The sequence below is a fragment of the Bombina bombina genome, chromosome 1 (assembly GCF_027579735.1).
Source record: "Bombina bombina isolate aBomBom1 chromosome 1, aBomBom1.pri, whole genome shotgun sequence".
Taxonomy (NCBI): Eukaryota; Metazoa; Chordata; class Amphibia; order Anura; family Bombinatoridae; genus Bombina; species Bombina bombina.
Genome location: NC_069499.1, coordinates 683,841,033 through 683,863,414, shown reverse-complemented (window position 1 = coordinate 683,863,414; position 22,382 = coordinate 683,841,033). Strand labels below are relative to the sequence as shown.

Below are 22,382 nucleotides of genomic sequence, written 5' to 3'. Positions count from 1 at the left end.
ATATATATATATATATATATATATATATATATATATAACTCCGTACTGTATAAATTAAGTCACTTCTTCAGCAAGTATATTCTCATATTTATTCTGATGAATTAAAGGGTCATTACTGTACAAAAATGACATGCTCTAATTTGTTACTGTATGTAATTGTAGCACTAGCAACCCTGCAAGTCTGTTTAATCTCCACAAAGGGTTAAGCATATAGTTAGAGTTCTTCCTGGGCTCTGATTCCGAGCAGACACAGAAGCTGTGCCAATCAGCAGTAGCAGTCACATGACTCAAATGCTGATGATGATTGGCTTACCGTCGCTGTCCACTCAGAGTGCTCTGTGCTCCCTAGTGCTGTTTACCTATGTGTTTAATCCCTTTGTGGGGGTAAAAAACATAGACCGGGTGATTCAATAGTATAAAATGACATGCAATGCACTAAAATCTGAATATGAACAGATCTTAGTGTGCTGCACTTTTACAAAAAGAAATCCATCTCCAAAAAGAGCTCAATGCTGCAAGTGGCCTCTTCCTTCCACAATTAGATCCTCACAAATGATCTGAATGCACATGCCTAGTGTTAAATGCTGCAAAGTTTTTTTCCAACATGCTATGCACATTAACGTCCACACAGCATTACTGACAGCTACAAAATTTTTTAAAAAAAGTTCTAAAATAGTGAATATGGAGTTTGCAAATAAAAACAAAACTATTACAAATTTGAACAATATATTTATATTTGTAAAATAAATTTATTTTCTATGCTATTTGTTCCCCTAAGAGCCACTGTGCTTAATAACAAGTGCTAATTAAAATGTAACCAATATGTATCAGTTTGCTAATTATCCTTTACAATATATCAGTAAAAACAATTTTATATTTTCACAGATTTAGATTATTTAAATAATCTATTTCATATTCTCAATATGAGTACTGAAATATGCTCTCTCTGAAAAGTGTTTGAATAGCAAACTCATCTGAAAGCTTGTGTCAGCTAACAGTGTCCAACAGGTCTACATTTTCAAAAGTAATAGAACACAACTACTGAGGTGCATCTGAAGTATATGTAAAATGCTGTGAGTGCAAGTCATATGACTATTCCTTAAAGGGACACTAAACCAAAACATTATCTTTCATGATTCAGGTAGAGAATACAATTTTAAATAACATTTCAATTGACTTCTATTATCGCATTTGCTTCATTCTTTAGATATCCTTTGTTGAAGAAATAGCAATGCACATGTGTGAGCCAATCACACGAGGCATCTATGTGCATCTACCAATCAGCAGCTACTGAGCATATCTAGATATGCTTTTCAGCAAAGAATATCAAGAGAATGAAGCTAATTAGATAATAGAAGTACATTAGAAAGTTGTTTAAAAACACAAGCTCTTTCTAAATCATGAAAGAAAAAATTTGGGTTTCATGTCCCTTTAAACATATTTTGATGGGACAGCATACAGCAATTTTCATATAACTGCATGTAAATGTAATAGACACAATTACAAAGAATCATATGCACAAATACTGGTATAAAAATCCAGTATAAAACCTTTTAAAAACTTACTTAGAAGCTCCCAATTTAGCACTGTGGATGAGGTTTAAGCTGGGACACCCACTGAAAGGGACTGAGAGCAGAACCTCCCCCCTTCTCCCTTGCATATGAAAAGACCCATTATACAAACAAGAGCAAGCTGAAGTCTGTATATATCAGTATACATCTAACACTTTGGGGCTTGGTTAGGAGTCTAAAAAATCAGCAAAATGTTATTTAAAAATATGCAAAACTATACATTGTTACAGATGGGCTATATAAATGGATCATCTACAAAACATTTATGCAAATAAAAATCTAGTGTACAATGTCCCTTTAATTTCTCAGGCACACATTTCAAGGAAACACAAACTAATGTGTATTTTATTAAAAACACATCCCAGGTACATATTCTTACAAACACTAGTTGCTTTGTCAAGCCTCTTTATCATCACCTGCATTTAATATTATATGTAAACTAGAATTCATTAATTAAAAATTAATGGAATTTCTCTTTTCTTTCTGGGCCTCGCACATGGAAAAATTAGAACAAGCAATAAAATAAATTATGTTCTTAATTTAAAGTTTTCCTTAGAGAATTCTGAGCAATTGTGTTCTTTTTTTTTTTCTGCGTAAAACGGAATCTGCTAAAAATAAAGCTATCTCCTCCCTGCTCAGTGTCACAGATCTGAAAAATAGTGCTTTTCCTATGCATCTGTACGTCTGTCTGCTCTTGTTTTTAAGGGTCATCTAATATAAAAGGAGATTATATTGGGAGTGTGATTTCTGTATTTTTCCCCCTCATATAGCTTTAATGTTGCAGACTGCCCTTAGGGAAAATAGCGCATTCCCTCCCTATCTAGTATTTTCAAGGAATTTTAGTTTCTCTCTCTTGTCTTCTTCAATTGCTCATGAAAAAACCAAGGCAACGCATAAAAATTGCTCTCCAGCTGTGGATTCCGATTTTAGTTTTACGGATAGTGGTAGCAGAGAAGTGGAATGAAGTGCTTGACCTGAGTTATATCTGTCAGGCAAGTAAACTCACCTTTTGCTTTATACCAGGCTATACTGAAATCACTTCATTTCATAGTTTTTTTTTTTTAGTTGGACAACATATGATAGCTGCATTATTAATATTGTTTTTTTAATGTGGATTTTCATTTGCATACTAACAAGAAAATTATGCAGAAAGAAAAATAAATATATATCTGTGCCATGGAAGATAATTATTTGTTTAAGAATATTTTTGTGCGGATGCGAGCTTTCTGCGCTAAAGAACAATATAAATAATCGTATAGATTAAATAGTTTGAGCAAATATTGTTTAGCTGATTAAAGTTGACATATTTTGAAGAGTAAAAAAATGCTGGTACATTAATGGCTTTTCATATTTATTTTTTAAACTAGAGTTTGCACATGGCTGTATACTTTTATTTTAATTATTATCATAAATAGCAAAAATAAATCTGATGCATTTGCTTTTCACAATTGTTTTGGTGAAGATACTGTACCTCAGCAGCCAGGAAACTTAAAGGATATAATATATTAATAAGTTAAAAAGATCCAACATATTATATAACTTAACCAGATGTATTTATGTCCTTTTGCTTGTTTTTGTTATTGTCTTCACTTAAAACAATTTACTATATATTTTGTGCCCTAATACTATTGTAGTAAAAGTAAAGTGATTTTGTTAGATACATTATGGTTGGATAGATTACCTATTAATAGTAATTTATGTGTATTTGGGAAAGTTTATTCCTAGTAATAACGTCATTTAATAGAAAAAAAATAACCTCTCAAATCTGATTTTAGATCCAGGGAAATATTCACCCACATGCCATCATTCTGCTGCCCAATACAAATGGCACGGAGCTCTTACTTAGTTATGAAGATGAGGGCGTTTACATTGATACCTATGGACGCTTCACCAAAGAGACGGTTTTGCAGTGGGGTGAAATGCCAGCATCAGTGGGTAAGTTCATTTGCTAATGTGGAATTACTTACAGTATTTAACTTTATATATTATTATTTTATGTGTTTCTGAGACTCTAAACTTAAGAGCTTGCACCACATTGGATACTTAGGAATCCTAGCATCTAGCCTTGCATTATATATTGTAGCCAATAGTCATTTAAGAAACATAACTAATCAACAGGATCGCTGTAGACATGGAGATCTACTGAGGCTTCCCTTGACGTTTACACATCTGGAGTTTGAGTAGAGTTGTTAACACCCCATTCAAATGAGCGGCTTATCGACCCTCTGTTTATCTCACATGCAATATAAAAATTGTAGTTCCTAAACGACCAAATGGTTCAGATGAAATGTTCACTCTCTCTCATGTAAAAGTATATACATAGGGGCCAATTTATTAATGTGCGGGCGGACATGTAGCGTATCCTGACTGCCCCACAACGATAAATACCGACAGCGTATTTCTAGTGAAATGCTTGTGCAATTCCGCCCCAGCACATTCGCGCCCAATCGGCTGCTAGCAGGGGGTGTCAATCATCCCGATCGTATCTGATGAGTCAAGGAGCAGCTACATAAATAGGCCCCATAGTCCCATGAGACCAATCACTTTAAATAAAAGAGTATCCTCTTTCAAATAAAATTTAGCATGATCCTATAGACACCGTATGGTCCATGAAAAAAATATAAATAAATAATCCATCAGGGTTAGAGAAATAAAACAGATGCAAGAAAACGGTGCCACCTTATCTGACAAAAACAGACTGTAAACACTTAGGACCTTCTGTAAGGAGTAATGTTTCTCTGTCAAATGATAGGTCCAATGCCCCCACTAGCTGTCAAATGGTGGAAGTAAAAACTAGCACCAGAATATGTTCAGTTATGTTCAGAACATTTTTTTTATTATATTAATGACATTGGGTATACCTGTCACCTATCTTCAAGATTATAGGGACCTTATACTGTAAAACTAGTTTTCCCTTAATGTATTACAAATTACTTGTTATACCAGCTGCAGAGTATAAAGTGTATTGGAAATTGATCCTTTGGGTTTATTTTTGTATATGGAATTGCTGTGCTTGCTCTTTGAAACCACAACTATTGAAAATGGGTTGAGCTTGCAGGCAGATCAGACCTCCTTATCTAATCATGTTCAACACTCAGAAATGCTGTATTATCTTATCTCTGTTTGTATACCAAAGCCCAATACTTAGAGAGAAAAATTGAAAATGTTGTATAATTTCTTCTGTTGGCTCGTTTACATAGCTTTTCTATAGCCAGTATTCAAGTACTGACATTGTCAGTATAGGTGGTTGATTCAACAGGTAAAAATAGCAATTTCAATTGGCAAAATTAAGGTAAAGGAGCAATTTTGTAAAAAATAAAAATAATAATAATAATAATAATAATAATAATACACTCAAGCAAGTAAAGTCAATCATAGGGAATACATTACAGGGGAGAAAATGTTGCGGTACACTGTACCTTTAAGCTTACATATACGTGTGCATAAAGAATGGAGATGGGATTATAGTAGTGTAATGAATGGAGGCTACGTGGAATATTTTTATGTATTTAGGTTGCTCCAATTTTGTTCTTGATTAGGCTCTCATACAATGTAATGCAAAGGTTAATATGTTGGTTGATTATTTTGCATGAGGTGTTAAAGCTGCCTATTATCTATGCTGTATAGTGTGAAGGTTGCCTTTTATTGAAAAGGCAGCTATAAATAAATATCCATTTTGATGCATTTTTTATAAATTTTCACTAATCAGTAGTTTATACATGTATTTACTGTTATTTTAACTGGCTCTGATTTTTTTTATTTACGTTTAAAATAAATGCATACCATATACAATATTATTTTAAACTATCAGATTAAAAAAAAAAACATAAAAATAATTGCTATGACTAATTACAAAACAAAATACAGACTAGAAAATGTCTACGTTTATGTTAATTTAAAATATCTATACTTTGTCTTTAACAGGTGATTAAAATGCATAAGAAAACTCATAGTTAAATTATAAATGCACTATGATGTTAACTGATGTCTAACAGTGGGGAACCTTAGAGTTTAATTTATTTTCACAGACTAGGGTCTGACCTGGATAACTTGAGTAAAATTGAACAGTAAATGGTTTATGCAGACCTAGTGAACATGAATATGCAAACCCTATGTACACCATTAGAATTTCATTTACATGTAAGTGGTGCTTTTAATTAAACATTGCTCATTACCTTGACAGCTGAATTGCTGAATCAGTTTCATAAAACACATATTTCAGTTTTCTTCCAAAATGGTTATATAAATTATATATTTAGTAAAACAACAAAAAACATGATCCAGTAGAGCTTTCCATGCCTAAAAATGTTTCAGTCATTAAAGGGACCGTAACCACTTTGGACCAGATTACAAATGGATCACTAAATAACTTTTTCGCTCACGTGCTAACTTCAGGAATTTGGATACCATGACCATGCTAATGTCTTCTCCCCAATGACTTCTATGGGGCGCTCTGTTAAAAAAAGAGCAGTTTACACTTGCACGCTAAACCAACACCGCGTTAGGCCAACTGCGCTAAACCCTACATAGCCTGTACTTCAGAGATTGGCATATATCACACTGCTGGCAATGTATTCCAATCAAAGTACAGGTTACTCCACTGAAACGCCCGGCTAACTCCCACAGACCGCCTATACCTACGTCATACTTTTGCTACACTCCCCTGAACTGCCCAACTAACTCCCACAAACTGACTACACCTACATAATGTCTTCCCTATATCCTCCTGGAACACCAAGCTAACTCCCACAGAATGCCTACACCTACAGTACGTAATGTCTGCAATTTACCTGATTAAGGGCTAGATTTCAAGTACTGATAAATAACCAGCCATTACAAGTGGCTGGTTAATCCTACTGCAAGCTCGCAATAGCAATTAGAGCTCCTAAAATTAACCAGAGGTTCGATCTCTAGTTAATTTTAAAAAACGTGCCCAAATTTCCCTCAAACTTAATTGTAAGCTTCTTTAATAATAAAAAAATACCATCTTTATTTTTTTTGAAAAAAACTACACAAAGCATTTTTTTAGGGGTTAAAGTGAACGGGTGGGGGGTGTTTGAACAAAAACAACACTGAAAAGTGCTATGGGAACTGTGTGTTCTCTATAAATATATATGTATATGCTTATATACATATATATTTATGTGTTAATATGTGTAAAAACACATATAAACACACATATATATATATATATATATATCAGCAAAGTGGATAAAGGAGGAGCTATTGTGGTACTCAACTAGAGGTTTATTCACAATTGGACGATCAGCTGGTATATCGGCCCTTATCTTGTAACCCTATGAGGGAATTCCAGAGGATTATTTCAGAAACACTGAAGGAGGGCCTTGAACAGAATTGGATTATGAAGATTACCTATGAATGGCTACATGTGAAAGATCCTATATGGCCAATTCTTTACACCCTCCCAAAAGTGCATAAGAGTCTACAAAAACCACCTGGACGCCCCATTGTGTCGGCTAGAGGCTCTTTATTAAGCCCACTAGCTCAATGGGTGGATTTTCACCAACAACCTATGGTGAAACAAATTAAATCATACATTTGTGACTCTACTGACATCCTCAATCTATTACCTAGCATTGGTGTTGTGGAATCAGATGACCTCCTAGTGACTATGGATGTCACAAGTTTGTACACAATCATTCCCCACAGTGACGGGGTAGAAGCCATTAGGAAAGCTCTATTAAAATATCCATATGTGGGACCAGATATTGAATTCATCTTCAAAATTCTGAAACTTTGTCTGACCTACAACTATTTTAGGTTTGAGACACAATACTTCCAACAGGTTACAGGGATGGTGACGGGGGTTGAATATGGCCCCTTCTTACGCAAAACTTTTTATGGAAGACTACGAGAACAATGTGATGAAGGTCAATGAGCATCCCAATATCATTGTATACAAGAGGTACATTGATGATGTCCTCCTGCTCTGGAGGGGGGATGAAAATAAACTCGTAGAATGGTTTGAATTATTGAATGAGCAACCGACACATGTGAGATTTAAGATGGTACACAGTAAAACAGCTGTAGATTTCCTTGATTTAAGGATCTACAAAAAAGAGACCCAGCTGGAGACAACAATGTACCATAAACACACAGATAGGAATTCCCTTCTACTAGCAACCAGCTGCCACCCCCCATCCCTCATTAGGGCCATACCAAAGGCCCAGATGTACAGAGTGGTGATGAGCAATTACCAGAAAGAGGAGGTACAGACACAACTACAGGAAATGTCAACAAAGTTCTCCCAGAGGAGATACACCTATGACATAATCAAAGGGGCTCAGAAGACAGCCAATGAATGTACACAAGCAGAATTGTTGAAAAATCATCAGAAGGTAGACAAAAATAAATGTATGACATTTGTAGCTACTTATACACCTGCTACTGATGTGTTGGCAAGGTCAGTGAGGGAACATTGGGGGCTCCTGGCATCCAATTCGTCACTTACTTTTCAGAATACTGAACCCCCAAGAGTGGGATATAAGAGAGGACGAAATCTACATAACATATTGATGATTACTGACCCTAAACATGCCTACATCAAGAAATCATGGCTACAGACACAGAAACCAGGATGCTTCAGATGCGTTAGCTGCACAACCTGCAATTCAATGATCCAAAGTACCTCATTTCACCATCCAATCTAAAACCATAGGTTTAAGATCAAATTCCATTTAACCTGTTCTTCCAAATACGTGGTCTACTGATTCAATTGTATTTGTGGAAAGTACTATGTAGGAAAAACAGACAATGATATTAAGAAGAGGATGGCTAACCATAGGAGTGCCATAAGAACAGCTTTGAAGAAAAAAGAATACAGACCAACCGGTAGCAAGGCACTTCTTGGAGATGAACCATACCGTAATGGATCTTCGCTTCCTGTTAATTGATCACATACCCTAGGATGTGGTGGGGACAGAAAGAAGAAGCTTCTACAGCTAGAATATGCTAGCTATGGATATATACCCTTTGGACTGTATACCCAGGTGGACTCAATGCCAGTGTGGATTGGCACTATTTTTTATGATTGGAACTTTTACTTCCATACTCCGATTGGCATAAAGACTGAAGGTAGAGTATGATTAGGTAGTAGTCAGCTAGATGCTGATATTAGTTCCCTAAGTGACACCCACATGTAATAACTTTGTAGCAGATATATTCTCTTCTTTTGTATATAGGTTCTTTTGTATATAGGCTCTTTTGTCCTGATCTTATTTAGTGACAGCTGTAGTATTACATATTTATTTTTGTCTAAACACAATATGAATTACATATAATGTTCTGTCCTAGTATAGAGGCTCTTTTCTTATGTGCAGTATCTATTCCCAGAGTATTATAAACAAGTTAGTAATTTCACAGCAATATGTGGATTTTCGAACATAAGTACCTGCCTCTCTATATATTTGGTACATCGTAGTGAGTGTTTAGATGTGAGATACATTGTAGCATTGTGCAGATGTGCAGATGGTTTGCTAGTAGGGTACATGAGCACAATGATGCCCTGTGAACACACACCCTTGTGTTGCGGTTGCGTCTCTGGCCAGTCTTACTGCATATTTGGCCATGATAGACTGTATCTGTGGTATTCACCTACTTAAGAACAGCAGTAGCGAATATAGTATTTGCTGTAATTGTGTATTTGCCATACTAGTGGAGATCGAAAATTCTTACAGCTAATTGGCTGGATGCAGTGACACACGTGATAACGTAACGAGACACACACCCCCCCCCATCTCCCCGGTAAGTCCTGTCCACACCACGCTGCAAATGTTTGTTTGTTTGGCTAATGGAGAACTCTTACATGCGGTGTTTTTCACATTGTATTTGATCAAGGTAATGTACTATTAAACATGACTTATGATATCATTCTGTTCCTATTAATTATGAGATATAGAGGCTAGAATGTGCAATTATGGATATGTAGATAGCTAGCTAGATCACTCTCTCTCAAGGGATGCAATATAAACAATGTTTGTTTATTTTTCACAAAAATATGTCTGTTGATTTTTTATTTGATTTACACAGGATGTTTATATTTTTGATATGCATGACATATCCGTATACTGTTAAAGGGACAGTCAACACTTACTTTAACATGTTTTTATATTGAAAATAACAAAACGGAGGTCCGCCTACACTATACCCCTCCTGCCTTGCCGCCTTGCTTCTGTCCTAATCAGCGGCGCTAACTACTCTAATACCCGGTAAATATGGATGCCGGACTCCCCCCACCATTACGTAGCTGCCTTCTTCTTCAACTGATAAGCAAATCAGAATCCAGGCATCGGACAGAAATTGCAAGCGCGTGCAATTTCAGTCCGAGGACTGGATTCTGATTTGCTTATCAGTTGAAGAAGAAGGCAGCTACGTAATGGTGGGGGGAGTCCGGCATCCATATTTACCGGGTATTAGAGTAGTTAGCGCCGCTGATTAGGACAGAAGCAAGGCGGCAAGGCAGGAGGGGTATAGTGTAGGCGGACCTCCGTTTTGTTATTTTCAATATAAAAACATGTTAAAGTAAGTGTTGACTGTCCCTTTAATGATTTTTTATTTTGATCACCATGACAATGACATGATTATTCACTGCTGATGATTTACCCTTGTGATTGGTTATGTTTGAAGGAGGAGGGGCTTATTGTATATTTTAACACGGTTGTTTGCACTTTATGGTTGTCTGAGGAAAGGGTGAATGCCCAGAAATGTCACACATTAAAGATTGCTGTGAGTGCAATTATTGGATTCTTATATATTCATATACATATATATTTAATATTTGCTGCCCATTGCTGTTAGACTTACCCCCTTTGCTGCACTAGGCTTTCAGCAGTGTCTCAGGGCATGAGAACAAGGCTCCTATTGGAGCCTATGGAAGTGCACTCTCTAGAGCGCAAAGCTTCCATGCAATGCAAACGCGGCTAACTTGTAATACCAGCACGCATTTGCATGCTCTGGTATTACTGAATGGAGTACAAATATCGAGTTTGACAAAGCTCAATTTTGCGCTCCACTCGTAATATGGTCCTAAGTATATAAAAGACAACAACTCCCTATTATAACTATAGGAGCTATGTTGGTACATTTATATACAATGTTAAACGGACATTAAACACTTTGAGATGGTAATATAAAATGATAAAAATTGTAAATATAATAAAAACCTAAATATACTTTCATTATTTATTTTGTCCCCTTTTCCTGTAATTCCATTCTGAAACTGTGAGCATTTCAGTTCCTGTTAGAAATAGAAGTGCAGAACACTGTTATATTCGACACCGCCATTGGTTGTACACTCTAGTGACCTATTTATAACTGTCCCTTATTGGCCGTAACAGAGAAAGTTGCTCCATGGCAGCTTCCATTATTTTATAGACACTAAGGCCTAGATTTAGAGTTCGGCGGTAGCCGTCAAAACCAGCGTTAGAGGCTCCTAACGCTGGTTTTGGCCGCCCGCTGGTATTTGGAGTCAGTGATTAAAGGGTCTAACGCTCACTTTTCAGCCGCGACTTTTCCATACCGCAGATCCCCCTACGCCATTTGCGTAGCCTATCTTTTCAATGGGATCTTCCTAACGCCGGTATTTAGAGTCGTTTCTGCAGTGAGCGTTAGAGCTCTAACGACAAGATTCCAGCCGCCTGAAAATAGCAGGAGTTAAGAGCTTTCTGGCTAACGCCGGTTTATAAAGCTCTTAACTACTGTACCCTAAAGTACACTAACACCCATAAACTACCTATGTACCCCTAAACCGAGCTCCCCCCACATCGCCGCCACTCGATTAAAATTTTTAACCCCTAATCTGCCGACCGCCACCTACGTTATACTTATGTACCCCTAATCTGCTGCCCCTAACACCGCCGACCCCTGTATTATATCTATTAACCCCTAACTTGCCCCCCACAACGTCGCCGCAAGCTACTTAAAATAATTAACCCCTAATCTTCCGACCGCAAATCGCCGCCACCTACGTTATCCCTATGTACCCCTAATCTGCTACCCCTAACATCGCCGACCCCTATGTTATATTTATTAACCCCTAATCTGCCCCCCTCAACGTCGCCGACACCTACCTACACTTATTAACCCCTAATCTGCCGAGCGGACCTGAGCGCTACTATAATAAAGTTATTAACCCCTAATCCGCCTCACTAACCCTATCATAAATAGTATTAACCCCTAATCTGCCCTCCCTAACATCGCCGACACCTACCTTCAATTATTAACCCCTAATCTGCCGACCGGAGCTCACCGCTATTCTAATAAATGTATTAACCCCTAAAGCTAAGTCTAACCCTAACACTAACACCCCCCTAAGTTAAATATAATTTTTATCTAACGAAATAAATTAACTCTTATTAAATAAATAATTCCTATTTAAAGCTAAATACTTACCTGTAAATACATCCTAATATAGCTACAATATAAATTATAATTATATTATAGCTATTTTAGGATTAATATTTATTTTACAGGCAACTTTGTAATTATTTTAACCAGGTACAATAGCTATTAAATAGTTAAGAACTATTTAATAGTTACCTAGTTAAAATAATAACAAATTTACCTGTAAAATAAATCCTAACCTAAGATATAATTAAACCTAACACTACCCTATCAATAAAATAATTAAATAAACTACCTACAATTACCTACAATTAACCTAACACTACACTATCAATAAATTAATTAAACACAATTGCTACAAATAAATACAATTAAATAAACTAGCTAAAGTACAAAAAATAAAAAAGAACTAAGTTACAGAAAATAATAAAATATTTACAAACATAAGAAAAATATTACAACAATTTTAAACTAATTACACCTACTCTAAGCCCCCTAATAAAATAACAAAGCCCCCCAAAATAAAAAATTCCCTACCCTATTCTAAAATACAAATATTACAAGCTCTTTTACCTTACCAGCCCTGAACAGGGCCCTTTGCGGGGCATGCCCCAAGAATTTCAGCTCTTTTGCCTGTAAAAAAAAACATACAATACCCCCCCCCCAACATTACAACCCACCACCCACATACCCCTAATCTAACCCAAACCCCCCTTAAATAAACCTAACACTAATCCCCTGAAGATCTTCCTACCTTGTCTTCACCATACCAGGTTCACCGATCCGTCCTGGCTCCAAGATCTTCATCCAACCCAAGCAGGGGTTGGCGATCCATAATCCGGTGCTCCAAAGTCTTCCTCCTATCCGGCAAGAAGAGGACATCCGGACCGGCAAACATCTTCTCCAAGCGGCATCTTCTATCTTCTTCCATCCGATGACGACCGGCTCCATCTTGAAGACCTCCAGCGCGGATCCATCCTCTTCTTCCGACGACTAGACGACGAATGACGGTTCCTTTAAGGGACGTCATCCAAGATGGCGTCCCTCGAATTCCGATTGGCTGATAGGATTCTATCAGCCAATCGGAATTAAGGTAGGAATTTTCTGATTGGCTGATGGAATCAGCCAATCAGAATATAGTTCAATCCGATTGGCTGATCCAATCAGCCAATCAGATTGAGCTCGCATTCTATTGGCTGTTCCGATCAGCCAATAGAATGCGAGCTCAATCTGATTGGCTGATTGGATCAGCCAATCGGATTGAACTATATTCTGATTGGCTGATTCCATCAGCCAATCAGAAAATTCCTACCTTAATTCCGATTGGCTGATAGAATCCTATCAGCCAATCGGAATTCGAGGGACGCCATCTTGGATGACGTCCCTTAAAGGAACCGTCATTCGTCGTCTAGTCGTCGGAAGAAGAGGATGGATCCGCGCTGGAGGTCTTCAAGATGGAGCCGGTCGTCATCGGATGGAAGAAGATAGAAGATGCCGCTTGGAGAAGATGTTTGCCGGTCCGGATGTCCTCTTCTTGCCGGATAGGAGGAAGACTTTGGAGCACCGGATTATGGATCGCCAACCCCTGCTTGGGTTGGATGAAGATCTTGGAGCCAGGACGGATCGGTGAACCTGGTATGGTGAAGACAAGGTAGGAAGATCTTCAGGGGATTAGTGTTAGGTTTATTTAAGGGGGGTTTGGGTTAGATTAGGGGTATGTGGGTGGTGGGTTGTAATGTTGGGGGGGGGTATTGTATGTTTTTTTTTACAGGCAAAAGAGCTGAAATTCTTGGGGCATGCCCCGCAAAGGGCCCTGTTCAGGGCTGGTAAGGTAAAAGAGCTTGTAATATTTGTATTTTAGAATAGGGTAGGGAATTTTTTATTTTGGGGGGCTTTGTTATTTTATTAGGGGGCTTAGAGTAGGTGTAATTAGTTTAAAATTGTTGTAATATTTTTCTTATGTTTGTAAATATTTTATTATTTTCTGTAACTTAGTTCTTTTTTATTTTTTGTACTTTAGCTAGTTTATTTAATTGTATTTATTTGTAGCAATTGTGTTTAATTAATTTATTGATAGTGTAGTGTTAGGTTAATTGTAGGTAATTGTAGGTAGTTTATTTAATTATTTTATTGATAGGGTAGTGTTAGGTTTAATTATATCTTAGGTTAGGATTTATTTTACAGGTAAATTTGTTATTATTTTAACTAGGTAACTATTAAATAGTTCTTAACTATTTAATAGCTATTGTACCTGGTTAAAATAATTACAAAGTTGCCTGTAAAATAAATATTAATCCTAAAATAGCTATAATATAATTATAATTTATATTGTAGCTATATTAGGATGTATTTTACAGGTAAGTATTTAGCTTTAAATAGGAATTATTTATTTAATAAGAGTTAATTTATTTCGTTAGATAAAAATTATATTTAACTTAGGGGGGTGTTAGTGTTAGGGTTAGACTTAGCTTTAGGGGTTAATACATTTATTAGAATAGCGGTGAGCTCCGGTCGGCAGATTAGGGGTTAATAATTGAAGGTAGGTGTCGGCGATGTTAGGGAGGGCAGATTAGGGGTTAATACTATTTATGATAGGGTTAGTGAGGCGGATTAGGGGTTAATAACTTTATTATAGTAGCGCTCAGGTCCGCTCGGCAGATTAGGGGTTAATAAGTGTAGGCAGGTGTCGGCGACGTTGTGGGGGGCAGATTAGGGGTTAATAAATATAACATAGGGGTCGGCGATGTTAGGGCAGCAGATTAGGGGTACATAGGGATAACGTAGGTGGCGGCGGTTTACGGAGCGGCAGATTAGGGGTTAAAAGTGTAATGCAGGGGTCAGCGATAGCGGGGGCGGCAGATTAGGGGTTAATAAGTGTAAGGTTAGGGGTGTTTAGACTCGGGGTACATGTTAGAGTGTTAGGTGCAGACGTAGGAAGTGTTTCCCCATAGGAAACAATGGGGCTGCGTTAAGAGCTGAACGCTGCTTTTTTGCAGGTGTTAGGTTTTTTTTCAGCTCAAACTGCCCCATTGTTTCCTATGGGAGAATCGTGCACGAGCACGTTTTTGATGCCGGCCGCGTCCGTAAGCAACTCTGGTATCGAGAGTTGCATTTGCGGTAAATATGCTCTACGCTCCTTTTTTGGAGCCTAACGCAGCATTTGTTTGAACTCTCGATACCAGAGTTAAATTTATGGTGCGGCCAGAAAAAAGCCCGCGGAGCGTTAACAGCCCTTTTACCGCCGAACTCCAAATCTAGGCCTTTAACTTTAGACTTATTTTGTAAAAATGTAATCAATTAACAAAGCTTTAAAAATACATCTACATGTTATTCTCAGACTAATCTTTTCTTTGAATGCATCATTCTATCTATAATTTATTTAGGTCTAGATTACAAGTGGAGCGCTAATTTATCACACGCACCCGCAAACGGGCAAATTTTAAAATCCAAATTCAAATCAGCTAATAGAATAAAAGCTTTTTCTAATGGCAGATTTGAATTTAGATTTGAAAATCAGCCAATAGGAATGCATAGGGGCATATCTATCAAGCTCCGTATGGAGCTTAAAGCCCCGTGTTTATAAAGACCGCTGCTCTATAACCTGTCTGCCTGCTCTGAGCAGGCGGACAGAGATCGCCACAATTCAACCCGATTGAGTATGATCGGGTTGATCGACACCCCCCTGCTGGCGACCAATTGGCCGCGAATCTGCAGGGGGCGGCGTTGCACCAGCAGCTCACAAGAGCTGCTGGTGCAATGCTGAATACAGAGAGCGTATTGCTCTCCGCATTCAGCGAGGTCTGTCGGACCTAATCCGCACTGTCGGATCAGGTCTGACAGACCTTTGTTAAATAAGCCTCATAGAGTTACTTTATATAGTGTTAGTTTAGGGTTTTGTTATTTTGAGGTAGGTTGTTTTTTTTTTTTAAAGGGAGTCTTAGTTTTAATATAGGCATAACTGTTTTTATTTTTGTAAATTTAGCATTTGTTATTTTTATGTGTTATGTAGACGTAATGTAGTAGTTTTTTCGTTGGGTCTTGTGGTGGATTATATTTCTTAGGGGTCTTATTGTGTTGGGGGATTGTGGCAGATTAGGGGTTAATAGGTTAAAGAGTTGTGGCAGGGTAGGGGTTAAGTAGAGTAGAGGGATAATGCGTTAAGCTATTGGCGGTTTAGGGGTTAATAGGGTAGAAGTTTTATTGCGGTAGGCTCTTGGTGGTTTAAGGGTTAAGTAGTGTATGGTTAGTTTGCTGTGGTGGGTTCTGTCGGTTTAGGGGTACATAGGTATAGTTGTTAGGCTTGCTGCTATATATTCCAAAAAAATCCTTTACTCTACATCGCCAAAGTTGGCACCGATACTGGCTGGAATATATCACCGGCATTGCCGCCCATTGGGATGTTGTTAGGGGCTCTTTTTAGGGCAGGATACACCTTATCCCCAATAAGTATTCTGAACCTCAGCTGGAGCAGAGTATTGCACCTGTATGATATCTTGGAGAGCAGAAATCAGACCACACAACAATTGAAGTATAACAACTGTTCTGTTTATTAAGAAAATAAAAAGGATTTTTTTTTCTATGTTAAGAACATTGGAATTTCATTAAAAAAAAGCCAAAACACATTAAAATACATTAAAAATGAAAAAAATAGATTTTGCATGTTTCAAGGTATTTGACTTGAAAGGGCACAAAAGTATACATACATATATATATATATATATATATATATATATATACTGTATATATACATATATATATATGTGTGTCTATATGTGTATGCATGTATATTTATGTGTTTATATGTTGTATGCGTTTATATATATATATATATATATATATACACAGTCATGTGAAAAATAAAGTACACCCTCTTTGGTTTTATATATCAGGACATAATAACAATCATCTGGTCCTTAGCAGGTCTTAAAATGAGGTAAATAAAACCACAAGTGAACAACAACACATGACATATTACACCGTGTCATGATTTATTTGATAACAATAAAGCCAAAATGGAGAAGCCATGTGTGATAAATACGTAAAGTACACCTTATGATTCAATAGCTTGTAGAACCACCTTTAGCAGCAATAACTTGAAGTAATCGTGTTCTGTATGACTTTTTAAGCCTCTCACATCATTGTAGAGGAATTTTGGCCCACTCTTATATACAACATTGCTTCAGTTCATTTATGCACAGCTCTATTAAGGACCGACCACAGCATTTCAATCAAGTTGAGGTCTGGACTTTGATTGTACCATTGCAACACCTTAAATCTTTTCTTTTTCAGGCATTCTGTTGTAGATTTGCTGGTGTGCTTGGGATCATTGTCCTGTCGCGTGACCCAATTTTGGCCAAGCTTTAGCTGACGGACAGATGGCCTCACATTTGACTCTAGAATACTTTGGTTTACATAGGAGTTCATGGTCAACAAGCATGGTGAACAAGCCCAAATGAACACCCCTCCACCACTGTGCTTGACATTTGGTATTAGGTGTTTGTGCTGATATGCTGTGTTTTGTTTTCTCCAAACATGGCGCTGTGCATTATTGCCAAACCTCCACTTTGTTCTCGTCTGTCAAAGGACATTGTTCCAGAAGTCTTGTGGTTTGTTCAGATGCACTTTGCAAACCTAAGCTGTGCTGTGCTGTGCTGCTTTTTAGAGAGAAGAGGCTTTCTCCTGGCAAACCTTCCATTCAAGCTATACTTGTTTAGTCTTTTTCAAATTGTACTACCATGAATGAATTTTAACATTTAACATGCTACAGGCCTGTAGACTTTTGTTTTTTTGTAATTTCTCTGCGCATTGCACAGTCTGACATTGGGACATCCACTCTTTAAATTGTTTGGAATTTGGAAATGTTCTTACAACCCTTTACAGATTGATGGGCAGCAACAATTGTTTCTCTAATATTATTGCTGTTGTCTTTCCTCCTTGGCATTGTGTTAACACACACCTGAATGCTCCAGATCAGCAAACTGCTAAAACGTTGGCTTTTATAGAGGTGGTCACACTTGCTGATGATCAATTAATCAAGGGCATTTGATTAGTAGCATCTGGTTGCTACTTAGCCTCTTAATTCCTATGAAAGTAGTAAGGTTGTACTTAGTTTTTACACATGGCTTCTCCATTTTGGCTTTATTTTTGTTAAATAAATCATGACACAGTGTAACATGTGTTGTTGTTCATCTGAGGTTGTATCTACCTAATTTTAAGCTGCTAAGAATCAGATGATGGTTATTATGTCCTTATATATAAAACCATAGAATTCAAAGAGGGTGTACTTTCTTTTTCACATGACTATGTATACATATATGGAGCGCTTTCCACTCAAACAATTTGCCATATACCATGTCCCTTTTTAACCCTTTTAACATATGTTTCTCAATATTAATATGATAGATTTTTATTAAGTGTATATATATATATATATATATATATATATATATATATATATATATATATATATATATATGTGTGTGTGTGTGTGTGTGTGTGTGTTAAACATTATTTGAATGTGTTTTTGATGTGTTTTGTGCAACTTTGTTTAACCCTTTAGTTCAGATCTGAGGTTGTCCTACATTTTCTGGTGCCGTTTTGGTTTGAGCACAAACTATAACTTTAAACTTAAAATGCCAGCACAAATTAGCACGGCCACGATATCCATTGAAGGCATAGACTGCACTCGAGCAAAGTTGGGCGTGCTAACTCTTTTCTGGTTAATGCACTTTACCATGGACTTGTAATATAAAAATTGTGCACTAATGGTAGTGCAGTAAAGTGGAAGTGGTTATCACATGCCTGCTATCATTACTTGTAATCTATTCCTTTGAAATTACAATATTTATCTGATGTTTTGCAATAAATTAACTTGCTTGGTGAGTGTGAACATGTTTTGAAACACCATGTTTCCTGAAATTGTTTTTCTTGTCTTAATGGGAGTTGCTAAACCAGACTTGCTTCTGGACTACACAAAGCTTGCTGCTGGCATTTTGGTTGGGTTAGTGAAAAACCCACAATTTACAAGAAAAAAAATTCTTTTACTATGCACACTTTAAACTTTTTTAAATTACAATCTCAAAGTGTTTCATGTCACTTTAAAACCATGGGGTGAATAATCACTTAATTGGTGAGAACTGGTGCCCTCCGATATTTAGTAGGGTAGATATATATATAAACTTGCAAGTGTTCATTTAAATTTAAAGAAGTAGTCATTTCCTAGTAAATATTATATAGCTAACCATATATATTTATATTGTTTGATTTTTTAAAAACTAAGGGACAGATTACGAGTGGAAATGTGCACTGGTATTTAAAGTAAAGAGCAATGCAAAAGCAACATCATGTTTGTATTGCATGGAATCTTTGAACTCAAAAGAGTGCGCTGTCATAGGCTCCAATGGAAGCCTCATTCTGATGCCTTCCGAGATGGCACAGAACCTAGTGCAGCAAAAGGGGTAAGTCACGCATTGGGTAGTATATTCAAAATATATAGGTATGTATATATATGTTTATGGGCGCACGTTAAATTAACACTCCACTTGTAATCTAGCCCTATATATTAGCACTGCAGAATCTGTTGGCTCTCTACAAATAACTTATAATATATTCCCAAGTCCCTGTTTTTTGGTTTGGTCTCCCTTTAAATCTCAAGCAAGTGCTGAAAAACTTGTCAGTGTAATTATTTTAAGATTCTAAGCTCACTGGCACTGACCTAATTTAAAGGGATATGAAAGTCAAAAAGAAACATAATGGTTATTAAAAAAAAATCCAGTTTACTTCTATTTATAAAGGAACATGAAACCCAAATGATTTAGACAGAGCATGTCATTTTAAACAACTTTTCCATTTACTGAAATATTACAAGTATAATTTTTTAACTTTTTAAAAAGTTTAAAAACATCATTAAGTAAGCACCTCCACTATACCCATCATGCCCATATACAATCAGCATTCAGATTGTCATAAACACCTTTCTATTCAATTGCAAAAAAACACACATGCACAGTATACCCTCCATTAATAGATTTTGTGGATCGACAGTCATTATCGACTGTTAAATATGTCATTATGGGGAAATGGGAATGTAATATTGTGGCAATTATCAACCTCAGCTGAGATTGTGATCTCTGATAAAAAAATAAAAAAATGGCCAATCTCATTTATCTGATACCGTAAGAGAATATAGAAACATTGTAATCAACCTCAAATTTAGAGCATTTTATTATTGAGCTACAGCTTGCATATAACACTCCCAGCGCTCCGAAATTTTACGGAGCTATACAAATAAATGATAATAATAATAATAGGGCATTTTCATTTAGCATTTTTATGTTCCTTTAAAAGAGTCAGTAAATGAATATTTAAACATTAAAATTAAGATTTTTTTTCATGATAAAGATTATATTAAAGCTGTTGATTTGAAAATGTTTTATAACAGGGACATCAATTTTTCAAAATGAAAAAAAAAAAAAACATTAAAAATGTCTGCTTTTAGTGTAACAAAAAAAAATACACTAATGTAATTTTCTAACTAACCTATAGCACTTCACAAAAGTTTCATTAAAGAACTTGCTTTTACATATTTCAGACACACAGAGTTTTAATGAATCTAAGTTTTTTTTTATCAGTGGCGGAATCTCAAAAAGTTATCACTAGATATCATTGGCTGCAGTTTTTAGGGTTACACTTTTACTTTAACCTTTAGTATAAGTTTGTACCTAACAGCCCTGCATGAATCTGTTCAAAATAGTATTCAATAGTCTTATTTATTCCAATCATCCAAACTATTATTAAAGGATATTTTTTTGTGCCAAAAAAAGCACAAATCATTTTTTTTTTTTTAAAGCTTTTAGAATGTGACAGATATAAAAGCATAATCGGAGGAGCAATGCGTATCTATAAATTGTTTGCCTGCACTTTGGACCATTTTTAAGGTCACTTCAGGTTCGACAGCACAACGTTGATACAACTTAACAGCACACTGCAAGCTTTTAAAAATATAGTTACAGCACCTTGCAGAAATGTACTTTATGTTAGTGGAACAATTGTAATCATAAGAAATGTTCTGTGCCATTCTGTTAGTACAACAGAATGTTATTATTGTTATTTTTTTCCACAAAAATCAAATAAAAGAGCAATCTGTGCTGCTCAATATTTAAAAGGTATTTTTTTTTTGTACAGGAAACTATTATATTGCATAGATTAAAAAATATAAAAAAGAATGATCTAATGAACCCTTACTTCACTGTTCAATGGTCTAACTACCTATATTTATGATATGAATGCTATCTGTATTCTCCAACTCATCTGGAAAACTCTACAGTAGAGGTGATGAACCGGCCAGAGTAAAGGATTCTCTGCTTAAAAGAATACTGAACACCTTCTGCATTTGTGTAAAAATTGTGTTTTGTTCCATGCACTGTGAAGAGGTCGTAAAGTATTATATGTAATGTTGTTTTTCAAACTGCTGCAAATTGCCTAAACCAGCAATTATACCTGCAGCATTTGCAGGTTACAGTATTTGCTTTTGGCCTCTCTAGGAATTGTGGAGGGAGCGTTTATTTTACACAAAAGCAATAGTTAATACCTATTATTACCATAGGTAACAATAATTCATATGATTATACCTGTAATCTAGAGCCCAGTTTCCCCTAAGACCACTGTTACTCTTATGCATGTATACTCTTGCTTGAATAAAAACTAGATTATCTAAATTATTTAAAAAACAAAAAACAAGAAAAAAACAAAAAAACAAGAACTATTACAGTAACATGCCTTACCACTGTCTCTCTAATAAAGTTAAATCCCAATGTCCCTCCTAGCCCCTCTTTCTCTCTCCTCTCTCCTCTCTCTCTCTCTCTCTCTCTCTCTCACTCACTCCTCTCTCACTCCTCTCTCTCTCTATCTCTCTCATCTTGCCTCTCTCTCCTCTCTCTCTCCCCCTTTCTCTTTCCCTTCTCTCTTCTATCTCTCGCTCTCTTCTCTCTCATCTCTCTCTCTCTTCTCCCTCCTCTCTCTCTCCTCTTTCTCCTCTGTCGCTCTCTCACTCCATTTAAACAGAAGTAGAGCCATGATTTTTTTTTATTTATCAAAACTTCTATTTTTTTTAGTAGAGAACCTTAACTTTTTTAAAAACTTTGGTTTTCTCACTGAAATTATTTACATACCCTTATGCAGTCATTACACAAATGGTTGTAAAAGATTCTCTTTGTTCAGAAATAGCAGACTCCAGAAATGCAACAACTACCGCCTCACTCACAAAAAGTCACTGTCAATATCGGCGATCTGCCTTCATATAGTAAAGGAAGAACGATCAGTTCTTCCTTACCATATGAAGGCAGATGCCTTCTGCCCCTGGCTACAGTCTTTGCTGTCAAAGCTTTCAGCGACGCCCACAGCATGAACCAGAGTGTTAGACGTAGGTACTACATCAACACAGTAAGCTGG

General features: G+C 36.4%; 1 protein-coding gene across 1 annotated transcript in view; it reads left to right on the top strand.

Annotated features, from left to right (window-relative positions):
- The window catches only part of NRK (Nik related kinase), a 575,538-nt gene that overhangs the window by 502,194 nt on the left and 50,962 nt on the right, over window positions 1–22,382 (top strand). The window contains exon 30 of the mRNA XM_053699167.1: window positions 3,347–3,506. Within this exon, the coding sequence (XP_053555142.1) occupies window positions 3,347–3,506 (160 nt within the window). The remainder of the gene's footprint in view (window positions 1–3,346; window positions 3,507–22,382) is intronic.